Genomic DNA, 27,288 nt, shown 5'->3' on the forward strand with positions numbered 1-27,288 from the left:
AATACCAGGAGGCCACGACCGTAGCTGGAGGCGACCGGATTGGGCGCGGACGGAATAGGGAACGTCCAGAGCGGTTTGGGAGCGCCACTCGCGGGTGCGGACCGAGAAGGGAATACCAGGAGGCCACGACCGCAGCTGGAGGCGACCGGATTGGGCGCGGACGGAATAGGGAACGTCCAGAGCGGTTTGGGAGCGCCACTCGCGGGTGCGGACCGAGAAGGGAATACCAGGAGGCCACGACCGCAGCTGGAGGCGACCGGATTGGGCGCGGACGGAATAGGGAACGTCCAGAGCGGTTTGGGAGCGCCACTCGCGGGTGCGGACCGAGAAGGGAACACCAGGAGGCCACAACCGCAGCTGGAGGCGACCGGATTGGGCGCGGACGGAATAGGGAACGTCCAGAGCGGTTTGGGAGCGCCACTCGCGGGTGCGGACCGAGAAGGGAATACCAGGAGGCCACGACCGCAGCTGGAGGCGACCGGATTGGGCGCGGACGGAATAGGGAACGTCCAGAGCGGTTTGGGAGCGCCACTCGCTGGTGCGGACCGAGAAGGGAATACCAGGAGGGCACGACCGCAGCTGGAGGCGACCGGATTGGGCGCGGACGGAATAGGGAACGTCCAGAGCGGTTTGGGAGCGCCACTCGCGGGTGCGGACCGAGAAGGGAACACCAGGAGGCCATCGTCGTCGTCGTGCGTGACATCTCGTGCATTCACTGCACGTTTTGGGCAGGTTAAGCAGGGCCTGCTGTTCCTGCGTCAGAGATCGCAATTTGTCGTTGTGGTCCTCACGTTTTGTTCGTCTTCACGTCTTCACGTTTCGTAATTTTTCTTCTCTTGCTGCTTGGATTACTCCAGCAGCAGGTCTGGCCATCTGGTCGCTGGGCGCCAGTGGGGTTGGTTTCCCAGCCCCCTGACCAGCGGGTTTTCGGAGGTCCTCGTCAACTCATAAAATGGTGTAGCGAGCGCGCGGAAGCGGCGCTCCAACATCTGGACTCCAGCGGCGTCGTGCAGCCTGCGTGTGCCGTAGTCCCTCGGCAGGTGTAGAGCCAGCCGAAGGGCTTTATTCTGCACACGCTGCAGCGTCTGGATGTGCATTTCTGCCGCGTTTCCCCACACCACGGCCGCGTACTCTAGCACTGGCCTGATGAGTGCTAGGTACAGCGAGAGGCCGCAGTGGGGGGGGGGGGCAGTGTCGTCGTTGGGTTGAGGAGCGGGTACAGCAGGCGCAACCTGCCGAGCGCTCGGCCCCTCAGCTCCCGGATGTGTGGACCCCACGTCAGGCGTCGATCGAGGGTGACGCCGAGGTATTTTCCTGTGCGCGACCACGGGATGGGGCCTCCCATGATCCGCACTTGCAGCAGCGCGTCGGGAATGCGGCGGCGCGTGAATATCACCGCCTGGCTTTTCCCGGCGTTGACGACCGCAGCTGGAGGCGACCGGATTGGGCGCGGACGGAATAGGGAACGTCCAGAGCGGTTTGGGAGCGCCACTCGCGGGTGCGGACCGAGAAGGGAACACCAGGAGGCCACGACCGCAGCTGGAGGCGACCGGATTGGGCGCGGACGGAATAGGGAACGTCCAGAGCGGTTTGGGAGCGCCACTCGCGGGTGCGGACCGAGAAGGGAACACCAGGAGGCCACGACCGCAGCTGGAGGCGACCGGATTGGGCGCGGACGGAATAGGGAACACCTACAGCTGCAGGATAGCGCGGCTCGCGGGCGCGGACCGACTAGGGAACGGCAAACAGAACACCAGGCACCGGGCAGGCATAAATATGCGACCCGGTCCAGCAAGCAGCCAGTCTCAGGGAACACCTGATGAAGACGTCGAGTAATGACGTCGAAATATCGTGTTTGGAAGACGCTGATATCTGGCAGAAAACCCGATTTCCACGAGATGTCATCAAATCGCCCAGAAAGTTAAGAAATTACTCGTAAATCACCGAAATAATGCATTGCACAGTCTACAGGCACGAAAACAATTCGTAAATTGTCAAAATAATGCATGTAAAAGGCTTGCAAAACGCTTGCTAATCGTCAACTGTAGAAGTTATGCATTGCACAGCCTGCACACCTGTTCTCAAGATAATGCAACAGACACGAAAGCTACTAGTAAATTGGCCGAATAATATATATATTCCATGTGCGTTTTGTAAATAGAATAGTTTTTAAGTTTTTCACCTGCCGCTAGCCAATCAAGCGAGTTTATATATATATATATATATATATATATATATATATATATATATATATATATATATATATATATATATATATGTGTGTGTGTGTGTGTGTGTGTGTGTGTGTGTGTGTGTGTGTGTCCTCCCCCCATGAACCATGGACCTTGCCGTTGGTGGGGAGGCTTGCATGCCTCAGCGATACAGATAGCCATACCATAGGTGCAACCACAACGGAGGGGTATCTGTTGAGAGGCCAGACAAACGTGTGGTTCCTGAAGAGGGGCAGCAGCCTTTTCAGTAGCTGCAGGGGCAACAGTCTGGATGATTGACTCATCTGGCCTTGTAACCATTACCAAAACGGCCTTGCTGTGCTGGTACTGCGAACGGCTGAAAGCAAGGGGAAACTACGGCCGTAATCTTTCCCGAGGGCATGCAGCTTTACTGTATGATTAAATGATGATGGCGTCCTCTTGGGTAAAATATTCCGGAGGTAAAATAGTCCCCCATTCGGATCTCCGGGTGGGGACTACTCAAGAGGATGTCGTTATTAGGAGAAAGAAAACTGGCGTTCTACGGATCGGAGCGTGGAATGTCAGATCCCTTAATCGGGCAGGTACGTTAGAAAATTTAAAAAGGGAAATTGATAGGTTAAAGTTACATATAGTGGGAATTAGTGAAGTTCGGTGGCAGAAGGAACAAGACTTCTGGTCAGGTGACTACAGGGTTACAAACACAAAATCAAATAGGGGTAATGCAGGAGTAGCTTTAATAATAAATAGGAAAATAGGAATGCAGGTAAGCTACTACAAACAGCATAGTGAACGTATTATTGTGGCAAAGATAGGTACGAAGCCCATACCTACTACAGTAGTACAAGTTTATATGCCAACTAGCTCTGCAGATGACGAAGAAGCTGAAGAAATGTATGATCGAATAAAAGAAATTATTCAGATAGTGAAGGGATATGAAAATTTAATAGTCATGGGTGACTGGAATTCGGTAGTAGGGAAAGGGGGAGAAGGAAACGTAGTAGGTGAATATGGACTGGGACAAAGAAATGAAAGAGGAAGCCGCCTGGTAGAATTTTGCACAGAGCACAACTTAATCATAGCTAACACTTGGTTCAAGAATCATAAAAAGAAGGCTGTATACATGGAAGAACCCTGGAGATACTGAAAGGTATCAGATAGATTATATAATGGAAAGACAGAGATTTAGGAACCAGGTTTTAAATTGTAAGACATTTCCAGAGGCAGATGTGGACTCTGACCACAATCTATTGGTTATGACCTGCAGATTAAAACTGAAGAAACTGCAAAAAGGTGGGAATTTAAGGAGATGGGACCTGGATAAACTGAAAAAACCAGAGGTTGTACAGAGTTTCAGGGAGAGCATAAGGGAGCAATTGACAGGAATGGGGGAAAGAAATACAGTAGAAGAATAATGGGTAGCTTTGAGGGATGAAGTAGTGAAGGGAGCAGAGGATCAAGTAGGTTAAAAGACGAGGGCTAGTCGAAATCCTTGGGTGACAGAAGAAATATTGAATTTAATTGATGAAAGGAGAAAACATAAAAATGCAGTAAGTGAAGCAGGCAAAAAGGAATTCAGACGTCTCAAAAATGACATCGACAGGAAGTGCAAAATGGCTAAGCAGGGATGGCTAGAGGACAAATGTAAGGATGTAGAGTCTTATCTCACTAGGGGTAAGATTGATACTGCCTACAGGAAAATTAAAGAGACCTTTGGAGATAAGAGAACCACTTGTATGAACATCAAGAGCTCAGATGGAAACCCAGTTCTAAGCAAAGAAGAGAAAGCAGAAAGGTGGAAGGAGTATATAGAGTGTCTATACAAGGTCGATGTACTTGAGGACAATATTATGGAATTGGAAGAGAATGTAGATGAAGATGAAATGGGAGATACGATACTGCGTGTAGAGTTTGAAAGAGCACTGAAAGACCTGAGTCGAAACAAAGCCCCCGGAGTAGACAACATTCGATTGGAACTATTGACGGCCTCGAGAGAGCCAGACCTTACAAAACTCTACCATCTGGTGAGCAAGTTGTATGAGACAGGCGAAATACCCTCAGACTTCAAGAAGAATATAATAATTCCAATCCCAAAGAAAGCAGGTGTGACAGATGTGAAAATTACCGAACCATCAGTTTAATAAGTCACAGCTGCAAAATACTAACGCGAATTTTTTACAGACGAATGGAAAAACTAGTAGAAGCCGACCTTGGGGAAGATCAGTTTGGCTTCCGTAGAAATGTTGGAACATGTGAGGCAATACTGACCCTACGACTTATATTAGAAGAAAGATTAAGGAAAGGCAAACCTACGTTTCTAGCATTTGTAGACTTAGAGAAAGCTTTTGACAATGTTGACTGGAATACTCTCTTTCAAATTCTAAAGGTGGCAGAGGTAAAATACAGGGAGCGAAAGGCTATTTACAATTTGTACAGAAACCAGATGGCAGTTATAAGAGTCGAGGGGCATGAAAGGGAAGCAGTGGTTGGTAAGGGAGTGAGACAGGGTTGTAGTCTCTCCCCGATGTTATTCAATCTGTATATTGAGCAAGCAGTAAAGGAAACAAAAGAAAAATTTGGAGTAGGTATTAAAATCCATGGAGAAGAAATAAAAACTTTGAGGTTCGCCGATGACTTTGTAATTCTATCAGAGACAGCAAAGGACTTGGAAGAGCTGTTGAACGGAATGGATAGTGTCTTGAAAGGAGGATATAAAATGAACATCAACAAAAGCAAAACGAGGGTATTGGAATGTAGTCGAATTAAGTCGGGTGATGCTGAAGGAATTAGATTAGGAAATGAGACACTTAAAGTAGTAAAGGAGTTTTGATATTTGGGGAGCAAAATAACTGATGATGGTCGAAGTAGAGAGGATATAAAATGTAGACTGGCAATGGCAAGGAAAGCGTTTCTGAAAAGGAGAAATTTGTTAACATCGAGTATAGATTTAAGAGTCAGGAAGTCATTTCTGAAAGTATTTGTATGGAGTGTAGCCATGTATGGAAGTGAATCATGGACGATAAATAGTTTGGACAAGAAGAGAATAGAAGCTTTCGAAATGTGGTGCTACAGAAGAATGCTGAAGATTAAATGGGTAGATCACATAACTAATGAGGAAGTATTGAATAGGATTGGGGAGAAGAGCAGTTTGTGACACAACTTGACCAGAAGAAGGGATCGGTTGGTAGGACATGTTCTGAGGCATCAAGGGATCAACAATTTAGTATTGGAGGGTAGCATGGAGGGTAAAAATCGTAGAGGGAGACCAAGAGATGAATACAGTAAGCAGATTCAGAAGGACGTAGGTTGCTGTAGGTACTGGGTGATGAAGAAGCTTGCACAGGATAGAGTAGCATGGAGAGCTGCATCAAACCAGTCTCAGGACTGAAAACCACAACAACATGTGTGTGTGTGTTTGTGTATGTGCCCTGCTTTTATACTGTACGCCCATCGTGCTTTAGATGTAATCAAACAATGATTTCCTCATCACGACAAGTTGATTATTCTGGTCCACAACATGCAGCTCCAAATAGTCCATTGCTTGTGCTGTCACTGGAAGGTATATTGCATTGGCAGGAGTCTCAACAATCATATACCCCATTGCAACTAAGAAGAAGAATCTGTAAATAGTATGAATCAGACTGTCGTTGAGATAGGAGTTGCAGTGTTACAATCGACTCCGATTGATCAATTGGCGGGAAGTAATTTGCGCGCAATACACAAGATGCTTCTTTTAACATCAAAGTGTACAACATTGCATCTGAACCTCAATAGATGAATGAATGCTTAAAGCTCTTCCTTATATAGTCTGCTTCTTCTTCTTTGTAAACCTCAAGAGAAACATGATGCACAGATGCCGAAAATTGTAGAACACACCTCTTCTGTGAGTGAAGTATCGTTGTAATTTTTCTGGAGGTTGCAGGTCACCAAATGAGTCGAAATAGTGGACGGTATCAGAATTGTTCATACCATATGATGGCCAGTGGGTGCTGGGCACTCCAGCAACGTCTAAATTCACAATTCCACATTCAACAGTTTTCTACATAGTGTTCAGTAATGTACCCTGCATAAACACACCACAGAATCTTGGAATGTTGAATCTGTTTCTAACAAACTTCAGAAGCTCAGTATTTCTAAGTGGTCAATCTGGTAGGACCGCTGATGGACTGTTTTTATTTATGAATAGCCCAAGCCCTTTCCTGTGCGCTTTGATGTATGGTCCTTTTCCGATGGCTGCGGCCTCCATCGTGCCATTATGTCTTCTTGCCCCTTCTAACTTCGCTTGGGAGTTTTGTGTGCTCTTCACCGTTATAGCAATAGCTGCATCATGGCCAGCGAGGGACCCTGCCACCGCGAGGGCGGAGAGGGCTTTGATGAGGAATGGAAGAAAACCACCAGACGTTTTGGGTATAGGTAGAACTCGAGTGCTTTAACCGATCCTCTTCTTCTTTTTCCTGTACCTTTCTGCTTCAGCGCGTTTTTGGCTGCCTGTAAAGATACAGTTCTTCAAAAAGCTCTGCTTCCCGCCCTTATCCTTCTTCTTGTTTAGTGCACAATGTGCAGCATTCATAATTCGCTTGAAATTCATCACTCCTAAACGCAACTAAATTTTTCCACACATGGTTTTATCAACTGCAAATGCTGTGATGCTTTGACCTATACCAATATCCTTTCTTCGACGTATCGCCTTAGCCTTATTAGCTAAAATCCTATTTATTTATTTATTTAAATGTCAAATTCCGTAGTACCAAATTGAGGAGCAAATCTCCAAGGTCATGGAACGTGTCAGTACATGAACTTACAACATAAAAAGTAATAACAGATAAAAATAAATGTTCATGAACCTGAAAGAAAATCAGTCCATACGTTTAAGCAAACGCTATCAGCAATACAATGAGAATCATCTTAATTTTTCAAGGAACTCCTCGACAGAATAGAAGGAGTGACCCATGAGGAAACTCTTCAGTTTCGATTTGAAAGCGCGTGGATTACTGCTAAGATTTTTTAATTCGAGTGGCAGCTTATTGAAAATGGATGCACCAGTATACTGCACACCTTTTTGCACAAGAGTTAAGGAAGTCCGATCCAAATGGAGGTTTGATTTCCGCCGAGTATTAACCGAGTGAAAGCTGCTTATTGTTGGAAATAAACTAATATTGGTAACAAGAAACGACAATAAGGTATATGCATATTGAGAGGCCAATGTCAAAATACCCAGACTCGTGAAAAGAGGTCGACTAGAGGTTCGTGAACTCACACCACTTATTGCCCGAACTGCCCGTTTCTGAGCCAAAAATATCCTTCTAGAATGGGAAGAGTTACCCCAAAACATAACACCATACGATATAAGTGAATGAAAATAAGCAAAGTAGACTAATTTACGCGTCGAAATATCACTCACTTTCGATACCGTTCGAATAGTGAAAATGGCAGTATTAAGTCTTTGAACAAGATCCTGAATGTGGGGTTTCCACGACAGCTTACTATCTATCTGAACACCTAGGAATTTGAACTGTTCAGTTTCACTAATCATATGCCTGTTCTATGAGATTAAAACGTCAGGTTTTGTTGAATTGTGTGTTAGGAACTGTAAAAACTGAGTCTTACTGTGATTTAACGTTAGTTTATTTTCTACAAGCCATGAATTGAGGTGATGTACTGCTCTACTTGAAACCGACTCAATGTTGCACACTACATCCTTCACTACCAAGCTAGTGTCATCAGCAAACAGAAATATTTTAGAGTTACCCATAATACTAGAGGGCATATCATTTATATAAATGAGGAACAGGAGCGGCCCCAACACTGATCCCTGGGGCACCCCCCACTTGACAGTACCCCACTCAGATCCCACATCACAGCCATTATCAACATTGTGAATAATGACCTTTTGCTGCCTGTTGCTATGCAGCTTGTTTCTGCAATGTGATGAGTTGAGTGATCTTTATTTGCAGCGTATGCAATGTCATATTCCATAAATGCTTCAGCGAGCAGATGAAGCATATTATCGCCTTGTGCTAAGCGTTGCTGAAGCTTTGTTCCAGGTCCACAGTAGTTATACCCCAGAAAGTGTAATTCCATGGGCAGTTTGTCCAGAATACCACCATCTTCTCCAATGCGTCCCCTCACATGCATGTTATGCTACTGCTGTGGTCGTGGACTGTGCCCCCCCCCCCCCCACCCCATTATAAAGGAAATCGTTAAGTGTCAATCGAAATGTTTTGCGCTGCAGAAAAACCAAATCATTTGACTGGTGCTCTATTTCCCCGACGATCGTTTTTATTGTGTTTTGTTTGGTTCAGTTATACTGAGCAAATATTTCTGGGAGGATGTCTGACTATTTGTATGAGCCGTGAAGGTTAAAACGCATCAACATTCGACCTTTTATTGTTCTGTTCAGACACTCCACGATACATGTCTTCAGGTGAGTGAATGTCGAGTAGTGTTATATTCTGTACTGCTGCAACACAGTCTAGAAGTACCTATTGTAAAACTCTCCAGCGTGATCGGTTTGGAGTTTGTCTGGGTATCGATTCGTCCCTGTTTGTAGCAAATGCTCAAACACATCCGTGACATTTCTACCCATTTTTGTTTTAACAGGTGATGCCCAGGCAAATTAGGAGCATGTATCAATAACTATTAAAATATATTTGAATCCATCATTCTCATGTGAATATTCCCTCATATCTACAAGATCAGCCTGACATAGATCATCCTAACCTTTAATTGTAACATGCCTTTGAGACTATGCCTTGCGTGCTGGTTTGTGCAGTTCTCGAACTACTGTCTCCATACTTATTCGGTGAAATCTCTCTCTCTAAGTTCGGAGATTATTGAAACAGCCTCATTCAAATGAGCTGTATTACCTGCAGCACCTATTGCCATGAGCAGCTGTAATCGATCTATTAGCTTGTTGGCGTCATCATAATATATATACTGCGGAATTCGATTGTTTACTGCTTTATGCTCAATGTCAATACCATCACTGCTGCTGATGCTGTTATTGTTGTTGTTTTCACCATCAAATATTGGTTTTGTAATGGTTTTGTATTTCTTGTTGCTCAGGCTTTTTGTGATCTTATGTACATCAGTCACGTGCACTATTTCACGGTAGCTTTCCCTATCATCAACTGAATAATTTATAGGTTTTTTGGTAGGTCTTAGGAAAATAAGATTCATTAAGTGAGGTCTTCTCTCAAACCGCCTATCACCAATCTGTATTGTGTCATCAGTTACAGTTTCAGGATGCATCCTCAAAATGTACAATCTTCATCTGCTAATGCAGAATGTTCTGTCTATCTATCTATCTCTCTATCTATCTGATCTGCATAATGAATTCGTCGATGACAACACCATCGTTATCGTGTGTTTTTGTTTTTGCTGAAAGCTGCTTGAGAGATTCAGTAACCAGCTTGTCTGCTGTCGATCCATATGCCCTAACCTTAGCAACAGTAATTTCTCTCAAACCACTTTCCGCATTTGAATCACTTTCTGCTTTGCTGATGTCTGTGTGTGCACTAATCAGACATCTCCACAGCGTGAGGCTTTATACAGGGTGGTCCATTGATTGTGACCAGGCCAAATACCTAACGAAATAAGCGACAAACGAAAAAACTATAAAAAACGGAACTTGTCTAGCTTGAAGGGGGAAAACAGATGGCGCTATGGTTGGCCCACTAGATGGCGCTGCCATAGGTCAAACGGATATAAACTGCGTTTTTTAAAATAGGAACCCACATTTTTTATTACAGATTCATGTAATATGTAAAGAAATATGAATGTTTTAGTTGGACCACTTTTTTCGCTTTATGATAGATGGCACTGTAATAGTAACAAACATATGGCTCACAATTTTAGATGAACAGTTGGTAACAGGTAGGTTTCTTAAATTAAAATACAGAATGTAGGTATGTTTGAACATTTTATTTCGGTTGTTCCAAAGTGATACATGTACCTTTGTGAACTTATCATTTCCTAGAACGCATGCTGCTACAGCGTGATTACCTGTAAATACCGTATTAATGCAATAAATGCTCAAAATAATATCCGTCAACCTCAATGCATCTGGCAATAAGTGTAACGACACTCCTCTCAACAGCGAGTAGTTCGCCTTCTGTAATGTTCGCACATGCATTGACAATGCGCTGATGCATGTTGTCAGACGTTGTCGGTGGATTACGATAGCAAATATCCTTCAACTTTCCCCACAGAAACAAATCCCGAGACGTCAGATCCGGTGAACGTGCGGGCCATGGTATGGTGCTTCGACGACCAATCCACCTGTCATGAAATATGCGATTCAATACCGCTTCAACCGCACGTGAGCTACATCCATCATGTTGGAAGTACATCGCCATTTTATCATGCAGTGAAACATCTTGTAGTAACATCGGTAGAACATTACGTAGGAAACCAGCATACATTGCAACATTTAGATTGCCATCGATAAAATGGGGCCAATTATCCTTCCTCCTGTAGTGCTGCACCATACATTAACCCGCCAAGGTCGCTATGTTCTACTGGTCGCAGCCATTGTTGATTTTCCGTTGCCCAATAGTGCATACTATGCCGGTTTACGTTACCACTGTTGGTGAATGATGCTTCGTCGCTAAACAGAACGCATGCAAAAAATCTGTCATCGTCCCTTAATTTGCCTTGTGCCCAGTGGCAGAAATGTACACGACGTTCAAAGTAGTCATCACCATGCAGTTCCTGGTGCATAGAAATATGGTATGGGTGCAATCGATGTTGATGTAGCATTCTCAACACCGACGTTTTTGAGTGTCCCGATTATAGCGCAATTTGTTTGCTACTGATGTGTGGCTTAGCAGCGACAGCAGCTAAACACCTGCTTGGGCATCATCATTTGTTGCAGGTCATGGTTGACGTTTCACATGTGGCTGAACACTTCCTGTTTCCTTAAATAACGTAACTATCCGGCGGATGATCTGGACACTCCGATGTTGTCGTCCAGGATACCGTGCAGCATACATAACACACGCCCATTGGACATTTTGATCACAATAGCCATACAGCAACATGATATGGACCTTTTCCGCAATTGGTAAACGGTCCATTTTAACACGGGTAATGTATCACCAAGCAAATACAGTCCGCACTGGCGGAATGTTACGTGACACCATGTACTTATACGTTTGTGACTATTATAGCGCCATCTATCACAAAGCGAAAAAAGTGGTCCAACTAAAACATTCATATTTCTTTACGCTCTACACGAATATGTAATAAAAAACGCAGTTAATATCCGTTTAATGTATGGCAGCGCCATCTAGTGGGCCAACCATACCGCCATCTGGTTTCCCCCTTCAAGCTAGACGAGTTTCATTCTTTGTAGTTTTTTCGTTTGTCGCTTATTTCGTGAGATATTTGGCATGATCACTATCAATGGACCACCATGTATATCCGCTCTTCTTCTTCCAATTATAATGTGCCTGCTCCCCCTTCTCAACAACAAGGACCTCTACATATATTTTCCCCTCAATAGTCTAGACCTTTTCACTTAAGTCGGTTATTTTCTTACCGATATCATCAATTAATTCATTTAACGCATTCACCAATCTCAGAAGAGTCTAGTAATACGTCTCTAATTCCCTGCACATACCTCCAACTTTATGCACAATAGTCTGAAGTTTTGCATCAACATACAGGCGGATGTTTGTCTGTGTACACCCTTTCACTCGGGCTGAGAGCTGGGCATGTGCGCGATTTTGCCCATAGTGCAGCGTATACTGACGTACTAACCTCTCTTACCAGTCTCTATATATAGAAACTCTTCAAAGTTTCGCCTGTACCTACTATCATCCATTCTTCTTGTTTTATCAACAATCAGAAACCCATGCTGTGAATTGAAACTTGGGCTGAAACAGTGTTTATGAGAATACACAAATATGTTCAAATCCGACTCCCTCCGCCACACATCGTTCGGTGGCTTGTGGAGTATGGATGTAGATGTAGATGTAGATGTGTTAGCAATGCCATGAGGACGTTAGTCTTGCCTCAATTGTTTGGACCTACAATAATTGATCATATATTATCAGGAAGGAGAATTCCATTCTTTTTGTTCTTCAGGTCACCAACAAATGCCATATATAGAAGGATTTAAAGTCACTTACTCTTGTAGAAAAAGGTGTGCATTATTCAGGAACACACATTTTATATAACTTGCTAGCAGCCATAAAAAGCTTAAAAGCAATGAAATTCACTTTGAGAGAAGCCTAAAGGATTTATTGGTGGCCAACTCCTTCTAGTCTATTGATGAATTTCTCAGTAGAACCGGCTGATATATATATATAAGTACAATCTAACTTCCACACCATTTCAGTGCAGTAATGTGTTCATTGTAAATAAGTATTATAGTAGTTCTATTACATGTTTATTACCATATAAATAAAAAAATATTTTAAATTCAGTGCGTAAGTGTTTGTAAGATGATTCTTTCATATAGTATCCATTAAAAAAATGACCATTATTCCACTTGAGGCCTATGGAAGGTACATTAGCTTATTTGTTGCAGTTGTAAATATTTGTCATGTATTATTGTTTTTCTGACATGTTCTACATCCTGGAGGACCTCATCTCTACGGATCAATTGGAATGAAAGTAAATCTGATCTAATCCACTGGGAAAGCATTGGCAGATCTTGTGCTTATGTTCGTGAACTTCCATGGACTAGATATAAGCAATTGCCATTTCCAAAGCTATGATAATGCTGCAGATACGGCAGGGATCTACACTGGCCTATGAGCCCAAATCAAGTCAATGAATCCCTTGGCATTTTTCATCATCTGCTCCACTCATTCCCTGAATCTGGTAGCATCAAAGGTAACCACATGCTGTAAAATAGCTACAACATTTTTTGACCTGCTAGAAACGATTTACAATTTTTTCCGGCATCTACACAATGCTGGAAAATTCTGCAATACAATTTAGAAGCTGGTAATTGGAGTTTATAGTCTCTCTGTATTAGAAGATGATCAGCTGGAGAAGATGCCTGCAAAAGCTTAAATGCTAGTTTGGATGCAATCAATAAAGCTCTTATATGCATTTCTGAAGGGAAATGCGAGAAGGCTATTACTAGATCAGAAGCAACATGGATATTGCAACAGCTTAGCTCTAAAAATATTGCATTCATAGCTACAATATGGGGGAGTATTTTGGAATGTTTAAGTGTAGTGAGTACAGCACAACAGTCGGAAGAGGTTGACATATCTGCAGTAGTGAAACTTTATACTTCACTTCTGACATTCATAGTTATGATGACTAAGTTTTTTGAAGTGTACGAGAAGTTGGCAGAGAGAAAACTGGAGACAATGCAACATCTTCTGCGAGTCAATGAAACTCAAGAATAATGTGTGAAGAAACGAAAGAAGTTGTTTGATGACTCAGACTCTGAGTCAGAAAATGAATTCTGCAAATCTGAAGGTGACATAGTGAAGACTAGTTATTAAATTATACTATCTGCAGAGCTCCATAATCGTCTTGGGGGTCTACAAAGAGTTTTCTGAAAAGTTCTCTTTCATATCTAGTTTGATGAAAATGGACTGTGATATAGTATATAATGCTGCAAAACAGCTGCAGCATATATATTCAGGAGGATTCTTTTGGAACGGAATGTGTCCATCTCTACAGCTTCATTCTGAGTTCTGGATATGGGAATGGTCCTTCATTACTAGTCTTAAATAAAATGCTAAGAGAGAAATATCTAGCCGGCCGCATTGGCAGAGCGGTTCTAGACGCCACAGTGTGGTACCACGCGACCCCTATAGTTGCAGGTTCGAATCCTGCCTTGGGCATGGATGTGTATGATGTCCTTAGGCTAGTTAGGTTTAAGTAGTTCTAAGTTCTAGAGAACTGATGACCTCAGAAGGTAAGTCCAATAGTGCTAAGAGCCATTTGAACAATTTGGGAAATATCTCTTTGATATTTGTCCAAACATCAGAATCGGAACTATTTCTTAGATGCTTCTCAGACTCAGGGTAGTTTGAATCATTTGGCTGTATTAGCAGTAATATATATATATATATATATATATATATATATATATATATATATATATATATATATATATATATATATATACTTATTTTAAATAGCATAATAATAATTGTGTTGCTAAATGTTTTCCAAAATTAACTAAGGTTGCTGTACGAGAGGGGGGGGGGGGGGGGTCGAAAAAAGTTACTGGGCGCATGGGCGTAACATTATCTAAATACGGGGCTGGATACGACAATGATTTACGAAGTACGTCGCAAAAGAATGAATTACAGGGACAAGATACGCCTTGGAGGTAGCGCCGTAAGACGTTGACTAGATCATGGGACAAACTAAGCTTTGTTAATTCGACAGATCCGTGATTTCAAACTTTTATTTATTTACTTATTTATTAGGTGCCATTTTTACTCTTGACCTGCACCGTAGAAGATATTTCAGACCGTGTTTTATAATTCTTAATATTATTATTATAAAAAACCATAGACAGGTCGTTGCGATAGTACTAACAAAAGTCACTAGTTCTCAGGCCGATCAAAAGATCGAACAGAATCAGAGTTTTCGACCTTTGGCGTTAACTGTTCGAAGTGTTCGAATGGTCTTCAGACACAACCCTACTATTTAAAACAACTGTCCCGTGCACATGACTGCAATTTCGAGCAAACAGCAGTCGTAAACAATCTTGATGAAACAATAGTCTGGTAATGTTTTGGGGCACCGAAGATGGCTGCAATGTACAGGCACCATGGAGGTACTCCTTATACCTCCATAACAGCCACAGACATACATGTCTATTGTGCGTACAGCGTAAGTCTAGAGTGCCATCTCCCCTTAATTTTACCTCCATGATAGTGATGATTGGTATTCAGCAGAGGTATTCAGTAATGAAGACGTATTACAAGGAGTTTGTATAACATTCTACGTTATTTCGAAAATTCCACGAAAAAAACTTTTTACAGCGAGCTGTTAAATATTTTGCCTTTTTTTACAACATAAGGATTGTACATTCTCTAAGTAAAAAGGTTCCCTGAAGTCTAAATGTAAAATTGGTTTTGAAATTTACGAAAGAAGCAAGATATACTCTTTGACTCAGAATTCTTTGAGTTGATAGTAATCGACAGGTTAACATGAAATTATCGTTAAATTCAAATTTCGAGAGAATCGATAATTTAGTCGATAGAACGAAAATACCGAAAACGTCAGAAACGCCGATATGGCGTCTTCACAAGACGCTTGGTACTTATCGTTGTTGGGATTAGCGGAAAATTTCAGAACTTCTAGTCCTCCTAACATTAAGTTATGCATTCAGTGTTTGCAAGCTGTGTTTAATTTTAAACCACCTCCACGAGTTGAAGCGCGGACTCACCTTCAATTAGGAAATATTTTACTGACACATACTAAGAACATTGATTTAGCGAGAACTCATTTAGAACAAGCGGTAAGGGAATTATTGTGTAAGAAGAGAAGAATGTTTTGTGGTTTGTGAATTTTCCATCGTTGGTTGTGTCCTCAAGCAGTTAATCAGTGAGAATACGTGTGTCTTGTGAGATAGGCAAGCGATAAGGCCCGTGCTGGTGGATGTAAACAAAGCGGTAAAAGGCGGTTGATTCCGTAAATTTTCCAGTTATACACGCCACATGTATGGTTATATGACATTTGTATTGTATGTTAACTGTCATTGTGTGTTAGAAGTTAATTGTCATATAATGTTATGGATATATGTGTAACATGTGCTGGACTGCCAGCGGGATTTCACGTTTGCCTATAGCGTTTGTAATCAACTGTACTGATTGCCATTGCAGTTGTAACAGTAATGATAACTCTTGGGAGTGACATATTTGTGCAAATTACTTTCCGAATTAAACCATATAAGTATATGTTTGTAGTGTATATCCATAATAATGTCATGGAAATTTAATTCGAACCAGTGTGTGTTTGTGTAATATTCTTCTTTGAACTCGTGATTTTCACAGATAACGTGTAACATAGCAGTATTTTTACTCACGTAAGTTTTGTTACGTGGCGATAGTAACGACAAATTCGAAACTTGTTACCTTGTAAACAGTCTTATTATGAGGTCTTGTAAACACTGTATTTATTTCATAATTGTATAATTCTATTTAATAACACAAGTCATAGGTCCTTAGTGCTAAATAAATATAGATCTGCAGTAGGCCTTTAACGTCGAAACAGCTATTATGCAGTTAATATTATGTTAATGTAGTCCATCATTGTCAATTGTTATTTTGCTACTGTTCGCGACCATAGAGTGGATATGAAACCAAACAAAATTTTGCATGGTACTAGTAACATAAACAACAGACAGCTAGTTGCAGCAGTCATAAATAATAGCTTAAAGAACGTGATATGTAGCAGTAATTGTTATGTATGACAGGATATTCACATGTTCTGTAAATAGTGTTGTCAGTGTTATGTTCAGAAATAGCTGTAGTAAATAGAAAGCAGTATATTTTTAAGTTGTGCCGTGGTATGCGCTGCATATATATCTCCTTTTTGAATTAGAACTGAGGTATTCAGCAAGCTTTTTGGGCATTTCTTAAAACTATATTTTGCTGAGGTGACAAGATTTTTTTTCATGCTTGGATATTGTTTAATAATATGGGGTTTTTGGTTTAACACAACATAGCAGCTGCAGTGTTTGACACTGAGAAATAGCAAGTGCACCAAACAGTTGCTAGTTAGTGAAATTTGTGACTGTAATATGTTTACAGTTAGTTCCTGTCCCATCTGACTTTGTATCTGACCCTATACCTTACAAATAACATGCTACATTGCAGAGAGTATATGAGGCACCACCAAAACACACTCTCCACCTCTGCCCTACCCATTTTTCATTTGCAAATGATGCCTGGGCAGAATTTGTTAATAATCTTCCATATAAGCAAGACCTTGAATTTACCTTCTTTTCTCTTTTACTATCATGGTGCCTTTTCCTTTGCAGGGGGGGGGGGGGGGGGGCATTGCATTGCTTCACTTATCTTTTGAGTTGTGGAATAGCTACTTTAATCAGTATCACAAGGGCTCCAGAGATCTAACAATTGCCACAGTAGAAATTATAAAATAATCTTATCTGTAGGAATAATCATCTGACTGTAGATGATCCCTGTAGAATTATTAGAGAAAGTTGAAAGTATAGCTTCTGACATTCTTATTTCACACATTGGAGCTGGGAAGTAGATAATTGCATTTCATTTGGTGTAAATTAAAAAGCAATGCTCAAGTAGTGTGTATAATTATCAAACATCAATTTTTGTGGTATATATTGTTGATAAATTAATATTTTTGCATGATTGCCTAATGAGTGAATTCCACTGTAGTAAATAGCCTACTGGTTAGATATTTTTGTGAGGCAATCTATGAAATTTTTTTATGAGCCCCATAAAGTTTTTCACCTGAATGAACACATTGCAGTTTTCCTTCTTAGTCTTATTTTATTATGTGGAAGCACACAGTTTCACAGATGCTATTTCTATCTCTGCACTGCTCTCTAGCAAAGATTGCCAATATGCACCACTAGGATGAAACACTTAGATTACAATCATTGATTGGCAACAGAAATTATTTGTGCTACTGTCATGTCAGTTGCTGATTTCTTTCACTTGAGTTATGTTTATGTACCACGTACTACAGTTATTTTGTGGGTTACATTATTAGCTGTCAGAAACTGTTCTCAATAGGCTGCAGGCATAGAAGATGGAAACCAGATGTTATCAATTAACATACTTTGTATGTAACTATCCATTTTGATCCTTACCTACATTAATACCACATTGGGCATGCACTGTTAGAGGCAACTAATCTCTCCATTTCCACATAAAGGTAGGATGCGAGTTGTGTACTATTAAGAAAAAGGATATTGATGTTTCTTCAAGAAGAGTGAGTTGTGCTGTGAAAATGTGTTTTGTAGCTAATTTTTACTAGTATGGTGCGCAGCAGTTCGTTTCAACAGTCTCTCAGTTTTTAGTATAAATAACATAAAAGTCAATAATTTGGTATTTGTTGGCTGAATTTAATGAAAATGTCTAGTATTGATGAAGCATGAAATGTGAAGGGATGACAGATAACTACTCATATAACAATAGTTGACATAATACACAGTACAGAATGTGTATCTTTTTGTAATTATTTTTCAAAATAAATGTCATCTATCTGATGAATGGTACCTGTTATCCTTCCTTATTTAATGTTTTTCTCCGTTTAGAATAACGAAGGTTGTTGTAGTTTGCTATTATTGTGATGTAAAATGAATATCAGTTGGTAACTAACATAGTACAAATCGTACTGATTGACAGCGATGTATCTTTGGAAGAAAATTGTTTTGTTTTTCTCTATGGCTCTACTATAACTCTACTGAGTTAGGATGTCAATGATTGTGTATTCATGAAAGAGTGAAGTCTTGTTCCTCGGAGGAGTTTAAATTGCTGGTCAGTTCTGTAATATTGTTTCCATTCTTTTGTATTAATGCAGAGTATGGATGAAGGTGAGTTTAAATTTAAAAAAAAAATCTACTGATTTAAATGAATATTGAAGGTGTTGAAAGTCCATGGTTACGATTGGAAAATGGTGTGTACAAGCCTTTGAAATTACCAATTCAAGACAAGTGTTTGATTAGACATGAACCAACATTGTAAGTCTTATAAAGTGATGCTGGAGACATAATCATCAAAAATCTGTTAGTAACAATATGTGGATGATGCTTCCAGAATTTATTGCTGTTACAACTGCAAAAATGTAATGATTGGCCCAGTAATGAGTGAAATCTACAGCTCAGTGTGGAACCAGAGTGGCAGTGGTCTTCTCTTGCATGCTTTATAGTAGCAAGGAGGTATAACTTTCCATATGTTGGGAAGCGAATTCTTTAAAATAAATGTAAAGTTTGGATTATCTGTAAGTGCTGCTGTTCTTCATGTGTGTAGTGAGCATGTCTTAACTCTGTCTTTCAAGTGTTTTTATTCTCTTATAGCTATTTTATTGCTATATTTACATGACATGTTTGGTAAACAAGAATGAAGTAATAACTTTTTTATTTCAGTGGCTGTTATCTCAGATGATTAATACTTTTGACGATGTGAAATTTGAAGCTGCAAGTGTGTTAGCAGAGTTATATGAACAATTACAACAATCAAATTTATCAAAACCCATCCTTAGGAAAGCCATAGAGCTATCGCAGCATAGTGTTTACTGGCACTGTAGACTGATATTTCAACTAGCGGTAAGTCTTTGTTTTTATATGATTGCATTAGTGCATAGCTTTATATCATTTGTCGCAATTCTGTGGGCAGTTGTACATTGTTGCTGAGGTCCTCTAGAATTATCAGCTTAACCACCTGAAGATGGTTATGAGTAAATGCTGCAATCCTCGAGAGCCTCAGCCATACTGACTGTCACAAAGTCTGAAATAGTTATGTATTAATGTCACTGGGTTATGTGGATATCCATATTATCTGTTAAGGCCAATGTGTACCATGCAAAGAGTTGTTGCAGTTCTTCTGCACCAAAAATTTGTTCATTTTTTATGAATGAATTTGCTTCCACTCCTATGTCCTCAGTGTACTGTGTTGCCTTTTTGGTTATTTGCCATAATTTATCTCATTTATCTATTTTTCTAGCTTATTATTCTATGGTTTTGTACTTTGTACTGCTTTCAGTTTTTACTTTCCTCTGCATCTGTGATGTGACATTATAATACATTAAGTCATAAAGTACTTCGGAATGAATGGCAGCTATGCTGTAAGGAGAATGACAGTATTTGGCAACAGAGGGACAAGGTGGTATGTAGTGATAGGAATAGCAGATTATGTTCTAATGGAAGTTTAGTTTGAAAGAGGAAACATTGAAAGTCAATTTTGTTGACACTGGGAACTAATAACAATCTTTATAACAGGGATTTGGTAACTTAGAGTGATATTGGTATTTCAATATTTTAGGATGTCCAAGATCGCATCTTGGTATAATCACCACTAAAACTAATGGATTTAGATAGGTTATGTGTGGTTCATAGCTAATAGATGGCTGTTGGGTCGAGCAGTCAAGCAATTGCTCCACTGTTTTGCTCAGGACTTGGCTTGTTTTGGGTGTATTGCTATCCTGCTGATAACCGTGCCACATTTGCAGGTAGCGCATCTGAAACATTTTGTGGTAGGTAACAGCTGATCTTCCACAAAAAGAAGAAATACTTTGATTGACCCATAGTGATGAAAATATTGTATTGGCTTGCAAAGATGGGCATTTGCAGTTATTGCTCCGAAACTGCATACAAATTACAGAAGGTGCTTTACAGCCTATAAATTTAGTTTGGTATAGAAATATTGTGGTAAAACTTGGAGACAGATGGTTAGCCAGTACTTATTTTCAGAAGGTGCCTTGTTTAGTTCTACAGATAGAAACAAAGTAGGAAATAGTATCCTAGCATGTTCTTTCTTCAGGAAGGTAAGAGGGATCGGTTCTGGGAGGCCGAAAAGGGACGTGGTTAGGCCACAAAAGCCATAGATTGAGAGGGTTCTGTTTGAGGGAATGACAGGAGGCAAAGGTCTCAAGACCCCAAGCAATCCCTCTGCGTCCATGTGTGTGTATGAATTGTTGTGGTATTTTCGGTTTTGAACTGTAAGTTGTGGTTGTGTCTTAAGATCGAAGGCTAATTTGATGCAGCTCACTACACGAGACAAGACTGTGCAAGACTCTTCGTATCTGTGTACTTGCTGCAACCTGAACTCATCTGAATCTGCTTAGTGTACCGGTAATCAAGTCTGGGCCTCGCTTTACAATTCCATCCCCCTATCCCTCTCTGTACTTCCTTCTGTTATCAAACTGACAGTTCCTTGGCACCTCTTGATTTGTTTTATTAACTGATCCTTTCTTTCGGTGAAGCTGTGCCAGAAGTTTCTTTTTGCCCAGTTTGATTCACTGCATCTTTATTCATTACTTGCTCCGCCAGTCTAATCTTCAGCATTCTTCTGTAGCATCACCTTTGAAAAGCTTCAGACCTCTTCTTTGTGAAGCAGTTTCAAATTCAGTTCATACCAAGTAATTTTGAAAGGGCTTTAAAGGCACGAATTGTTTGCCCTGGTCAGTAGTGTCACAAGGGGAAATGCCAAAGTGAGCAATCCACTTGTGAGAGAAGGCTGTGTTTCCACTTGCTGCTGTTGCCTCTCTCATTGGATAAGCTTCAGGTCAGTGAGAGAAATGGTGAATCACTGTCAGGCAGTATTTATATTCTTCTGGTAAAGGTCCAGTACTGTATGTGTGGACATGCTTAAAATCGTTGTCTTGATGAGGTGAAAGTACCGACTGACACTGAAGTTATTTTGTCGTGCTGACAAGCATTGCACTAGTGACATTTACCTTTCTAGATATTTATCCAAGCAAATGCCTTTTCCACTAGTCATACATTAGTTCTTACTCCTGCATGGGAGAGGCTGTGAAAGGAGGAAATTCTTTGATTGCAGATATGTACTGTAAGAAACAGTTGCTCTTCTAACATTGATATGGCGTAATTCACATATTGTAGTGGGTAGTGGAAAATGAGAAATAGCTTCAACGCCATCATGAGGCGGCAGGGTTCTTTGTGCAGTGATAAGGTACCTTAAAATTTTTACTTCTGTCATTCCAAAGGCATGTTTTAATGGGTTAATCACTGATGGGAATGATGCTAATGTAGTTCAATAAATGTGGCATGCCATAACCACCAAGTTAAACACTTATGAAGTCAGAATGTTGTCTTCTCAGTGGCAGTTATCAAACAATACGGCATCCTGGTGGACGTGGTGTGCAAGCAGAAAGTGGCCCGAATTTGTGGGCGCCATTGAGAGGCTGCTGTTCAGAACTGAAGGGCACCTGGTGAGTGGTTGTGCATGTGCGGTGCTGGCAGCGGCCTCTTGTGGTATTTGTTGTCTGCCCTTACACATCGCTCTCCTGGGGAGGGGTAGGAGCAGATGAAGCCAGCTGGCTTCATTAGCTTCCTGCTTCATTGCTTGGTGGGTGCATGTGCAGTGTTGCCCCTGACATTTGCCCATCGTCACGGATAACCTGCAGGAAACCACAGTAAGGAGATGGCTAGTCAAGTGTTTGCCATTTTGACATCCATAGGCTGGTCTGAGATAAAAAGTGCGATGTCAACTTCCATTAGTTCGTTGCTGGCTGGATGCAGCTGGCCCCTACTGCTGCAGGCGCTGGTGGGGACGGCTTTCAGCTGCATCACAAGGTCCCTCAAGTAGCTGTTTGCATACAGGTCTTCTGATTCTGTAAAAGAAAACAGCCCAGGACTTCTGCTTATATGCGTGTGCGTGCGGTGCGACCTGCTATGATTTTACTGCACTGCACATAGTGATACCACGTGAACATTTAATTGTAAACGTAACATCGCTTATATATTGAAATGAGTACCAGATCATTCAGTTAAAAAAGTCTCGGTTTATGGATGCACAAGTGACTTTAAAGTTGACATTAATGTTTGATACAGTCTTCCATAGAGTTTCTGTGCAAGAGACTGTGCATTGTGTGAAGTGGCTCTGTATTGAGAGAGGAAGATAAATCAAGCAGTGTCTCTTATTATGTTGGTGAACCAACTTAATCTTGTGTGACTTAAGATTTCGTACGAATCTTTCAGCAAGTTCATTGGCCTCAGGATGAAATGGTGCAGTCCTGAAGCATGAAATGCGTTAGTTTCATAAAATAGTTTAAATTCCTGATAAGAAAATTGTGAGCCGTTGTCAGTGGTAATAGATTTTGGTAATACTTCACTAGAGAAGACCTTTGACAAAGCCTGAGTAGTTTTTGTGGACTATGTGATGTCTGTATCACAGAGGGAAATTTGGAAAAGCATTGATGGGGAGGAGCACGAACCAGTAGTTTCTGGGAAATGCTGCTGTGAAATCAATATTCAAACATCACCGGGTGCCCAGGGTTCTGATGCCTGTAACCACGGAAACTATTGTCAAGGGATTGGACTGGTATTATTGATGTAAGCAGCATTTAGCCAACGTCATTTCAATGTTTTTGGAAAAAACAACATTTTGTCTATGGAGTGGGTGATTGATTCTTTTGCAAATTATTTTGTTTATTTATGGACGCAATCAGATGGTTATGACTGTGTCATAACCATTGATGTTTGAATATTGATTTCACAGCAGCATTTCCCAGAAACTACTGGTTCGTGCTCCTCCCCATCAATGCTTTTCCAAATTTCCCTCTGTGATACAGACATCACATAGTCCACAAAAACTACTCAGGCTTTGTCAAAGGTCTTCTCTAGTGAAGTATTACCAAAATCTATTATCACTGACAACGGCTCACAATTTTCTTATCAGGAATTTAAACTATTTTATGAAACTAACGCATTTCACGCTTCAGGACTGCACCATTTCATCCTGAGGCCAATGAACTTGCTGAAAGATTCGTACGAAATCTTAAGTCACACAAGATTAAGTTGGTTCACCAACATAATAAGAGACACTGCTTGATTTATCTTCCTCTCTCAATACAGAGCCACTTCACACAATGCACAGTCTCTTGCACAGAAACTCTATGGAAGACTGTATCAAACATTAATGTCAACTTTAAAGTCACTTGTGCATCCATAAACCGAGACTTTTTTAACTGAATGATCTGGTACTCATTTCAATATATAAGCGATGTTACGTTTACAATTAAATGTTCACGTGGTATCACTATGTGCAGTGCAGTAAAATCATAGCAGGTCGCACCGCACGCACACGCATATAAGCAGAAGTCCTGGGCTGTTTTCTTTTACAGAATCAGAAGACCTGTATGCAAACAGCTACTTGAGGGACCTTGTGATGCAGCTGAAAGCCGTCCCCACCAGCGCCTGCAGCAGTAGGGGCCAGCTGCATCCAGCCAGCAACGAACTAATGGAAGTTGACATCGCACTTTGTATCTCAGACCAGCCTATGGATGTCAAAATGGCAAACACTTGACTAGCCATCTCCTTACTGTGGTTTCCTGCAGGTTATCCGTGACGATGGGCAAATGTCAGGGGCAACACTGCACATGCACCCACCAAGCAATGAAGCAGGAAGCTAATGAAGCCTGTGTCATAACCATTTGATTGCGTCCATAAATAAACAAAAAAATTTACATCATTTCAATGTCTTCATTAGCATTTTTCCAGTAGCAGTGCTCTCTGTTCCCATATTTGGTATGAACTACACTCCAGTTGCATTGCCGTAGTATCTGCAGTACCTTCAATTTAAGACCACGGAGATAACCATTCATGTCTTCCCTGACTGTGAATGTGCCAGATCACACCTTTGCCCACTGTAAGTGCATGCCTAATATTCGAGTAGGATTGTCTGTGGTTGATTAAGGATTTTCTTATCATTAGGCCTTTCTGTTTGAATATACTGTTTAATATTAGACAAAGGAGGATACTTAGGCACATGTTTGGAAGTTAAATTTGAGTTAACTGGTACCATAATAGCATTGAAAATTTTCATTTTAGCTTTCAGACTTCTCTTTCTTCCTGTCTATTGTGTTATTCGTCTGATAGTGTACTGAAACTGCTTTCTTAGTTCTGTGTAGCACTTCTCGTTCTATTCTTCCATTACTACTTAATTTGAAGCCAAGATATTTAAAACTGTCTACTTTTCTAAGAGGCTTTCTGTTAAGAGTATATGTTGTTCTTCCTGTTTGTTCTGTTTCAGAACCCACATTACTTGGCTTTTATGTGCATTCCTTCTTCTTCAGTTCTTCTTACCATTGCACTAAGGCCTGTTGGAACCTTTGTGGTGTGTCATCCACCAATACTGTATCTTCTGCATAGGACAATGTTTGCAGATAGACTGGTCATAGCCTCCACATTTCAAGCTATGTCCTGTTGGTTCACTTCATGCATGTTTTTGTTACTTCATCTAAAAAAATTAATAAAGTGTAAGAAGCTGAGGCCATCACCTTGCTTGATTCCTTTCTCCATTGGGAATTCTTATCTTTCACTGTCAATATGATTATACCCACCAGTTGCTCATACGCCCTCTTCCCAGCATTCAGCCATTTCAGTGGCACTTTCTTTGCTGCCAATGCTTCCCACACTTACTGCCTTGACATGGCATCAGATGCTGCTTTGAGATTGAGAAAGGTGAGATAAAGGTCTCTGTTCTTGTCTGTTCTCTTCTCCAAGATCGTTGTTATAGTGTACATGTGGTTCTGCTTTCTCTCCCATATCCTTTTCCACCACCATTTTTAACTACCTCTCCAATATATGAGTATGTATTTTGTAGACTAATGATGATACACAAATAGCCCTGAGTTGAAAGAAATGCACTAGTCTTCATTGTATTTTAAATTGGATGCTTGTATAATTTTGAAAGCAGATTGCAAACTCTGTAAGAATTCCTGTGGCATTGTGGCTGAGACAGTCGTCTCGAGGTAGTTCACAGCATTCGGAGCTTTCCAAATTAATTGTTCTAAATAGTGCTGGAACAAGCTTGGTGTGCTGGCTATGCAGAAGTGTAACCTTTATTGTGTTGTGGTGATTCGGATTCCCTGCGTACCCCGAGTATCGACAGGGTGAAAAAGTCAGAGATTCTTGGGCTTCAGGCAATAGCTGCAGCTTGTGACTGTGGGAGGTGCAGCAGGTGCAGCAAGAATGCCATGTGGCACTGCATTCTGATGAGTGTTTACTGCTAGCCAGTCTCTTGCTAGTCACTGAAAACATTAGTTGCACGCCATTGAATGATAGAGATTTGACCTTGGCTGATTCACGTTTGTGGTTTGGATTGCTCCCTGGATTGTTATATATGCTTAAGATGGCTTTGCTATGCTCTGAACTTGTTTTGGTTGTTTGTTCATGAGCAGTCACAGTTTATTTCCATCGATCTAGATGTTACCACCAGTGTGAGTTGTTATAAACTGTGCTCTGCCTACACAGAATAGGATTGCAGATAACCTCTTCTAAAAGTAGAGACCAAATTAAGCAACCACTGTGATAGATTCTATGTGGGCATGACAACCAACAATCTGTCTGTCCGCATGAATTGCCACCATGAAACTGGCCAAGAAACAGCTGGACCACCCTGTTGCTGAGCACACCGCCCAACAAGATGTCCTTCATTTCGATGACTGCTTCACAATCTGTTCCATCTGGATCCTTCTCACCAACACCAGCTTTTCTGAACTGCACAGGTGGGAACTCTTCCTGCAATATATCCTATGTTCCCGTAACCCTCCTGGTCTCAACATTCATTAGTCATTGCCCTTCCTCATATAACGCCTTCTTTGTTCCCATTCCAGCACTATGCAGCCCTCTAGTCCAGCAATGCACCCAGTCTTTTTACTTCTCTCCTTTTTCGATCTCCCCCCCCCCCCCCCCCCTCTCTTTCCCTGTCCTCTGTCCAACCACCTGGCTGCACCTAGCTGCCCCACTCTCCATTTCATCCCTGCTGCTAACAGTCTGGTTCCAGCTGCCAGAGACTGTGTCATGTGTGTGTCAGTTGTGTTTGCTTGAGTGTGTGCATGTGTGTATGTTGTCTAATTTTGACAAAGGGCTTGTTGGCCAAAATCTAATTGTGTGGCAGCTTTTTTGTTGTGCCTTTCTGTAGCTCAACATCTCCGCTATGTGGTGAGTAGCAAATATCCTTTTCACTATATTGTTACATTCCATCGTGGATTTTCCATTGTTTGATTTGGCAGCGGCAACATAGATTTGTGGGTCAAAATACACTCCTGGAAATGGAAAAAAGAACACATTGACACCGGTGTGTCAGACCCACCATACTTGCTCCGGACACTGCGAGAGGGCTGTACAAGCAATGATCACACGCACGGCACAGCGGACACACCAGGAACCGCGGTGTTGGTCGTCGAATGGTGCTAGCTGCGCAGCATTTGTGCACCGCCGCTGTCAGTGTCAGCCAGTTTGCCATGGCATACGGAGCTCCATTGCAGTCTTTAACACTGGTAGCATGCCGCGACAGCATGGACGTGAACCGTATGTGCAGTTGACGGACTTTTAGTGAGGGCGTATAGTGGGCATGCGGGAGGCCGGGTGGACGTACCGCCGAATTGTTCAACACGTGGGGCGTGAGGTCTCCACAGT

At 41.4% G+C, this 27,288-nt stretch overlaps 1 protein-coding gene across 3 annotated transcripts in view; it reads left to right on the forward strand.

Annotated features, from left to right (window-relative positions):
* The first annotated feature begins 15,385 nt into the window (after window positions 1–15,385).
* Window positions 15,386–27,288, forward strand: part of LOC126272207 (MAU2 chromatid cohesion factor homolog) — a 179,790-nt gene continuing 167,887 nt past the window's right edge. Inside the window, exons 1-2 of one of the 3 annotated variants that reach the window (XM_049974889.1) lie at window positions 15,386–15,657; window positions 19,273–19,452. In XM_049974889.1, the coding sequence (XP_049830846.1) occupies window positions 15,433–15,657; window positions 19,273–19,452 (405 nt within the window). In that variant the 5' untranslated portion in view covers window positions 15,386–15,432. Of the gene's footprint in view, window positions 15,658–17,190; window positions 19,066–19,272; window positions 19,453–27,288 lie in introns of those variants that run through there. The other 2 variants (XM_049974890.1, XM_049974891.1) reach the window with 2 other exon arrangements.

The sequence above is a fragment of the Schistocerca gregaria genome, chromosome 5 (assembly GCF_023897955.1).
Source record: "Schistocerca gregaria isolate iqSchGreg1 chromosome 5, iqSchGreg1.2, whole genome shotgun sequence".
NCBI classification, from domain to species: domain Eukaryota; kingdom Metazoa; phylum Arthropoda; class Insecta; order Orthoptera; family Acrididae; genus Schistocerca; species Schistocerca gregaria.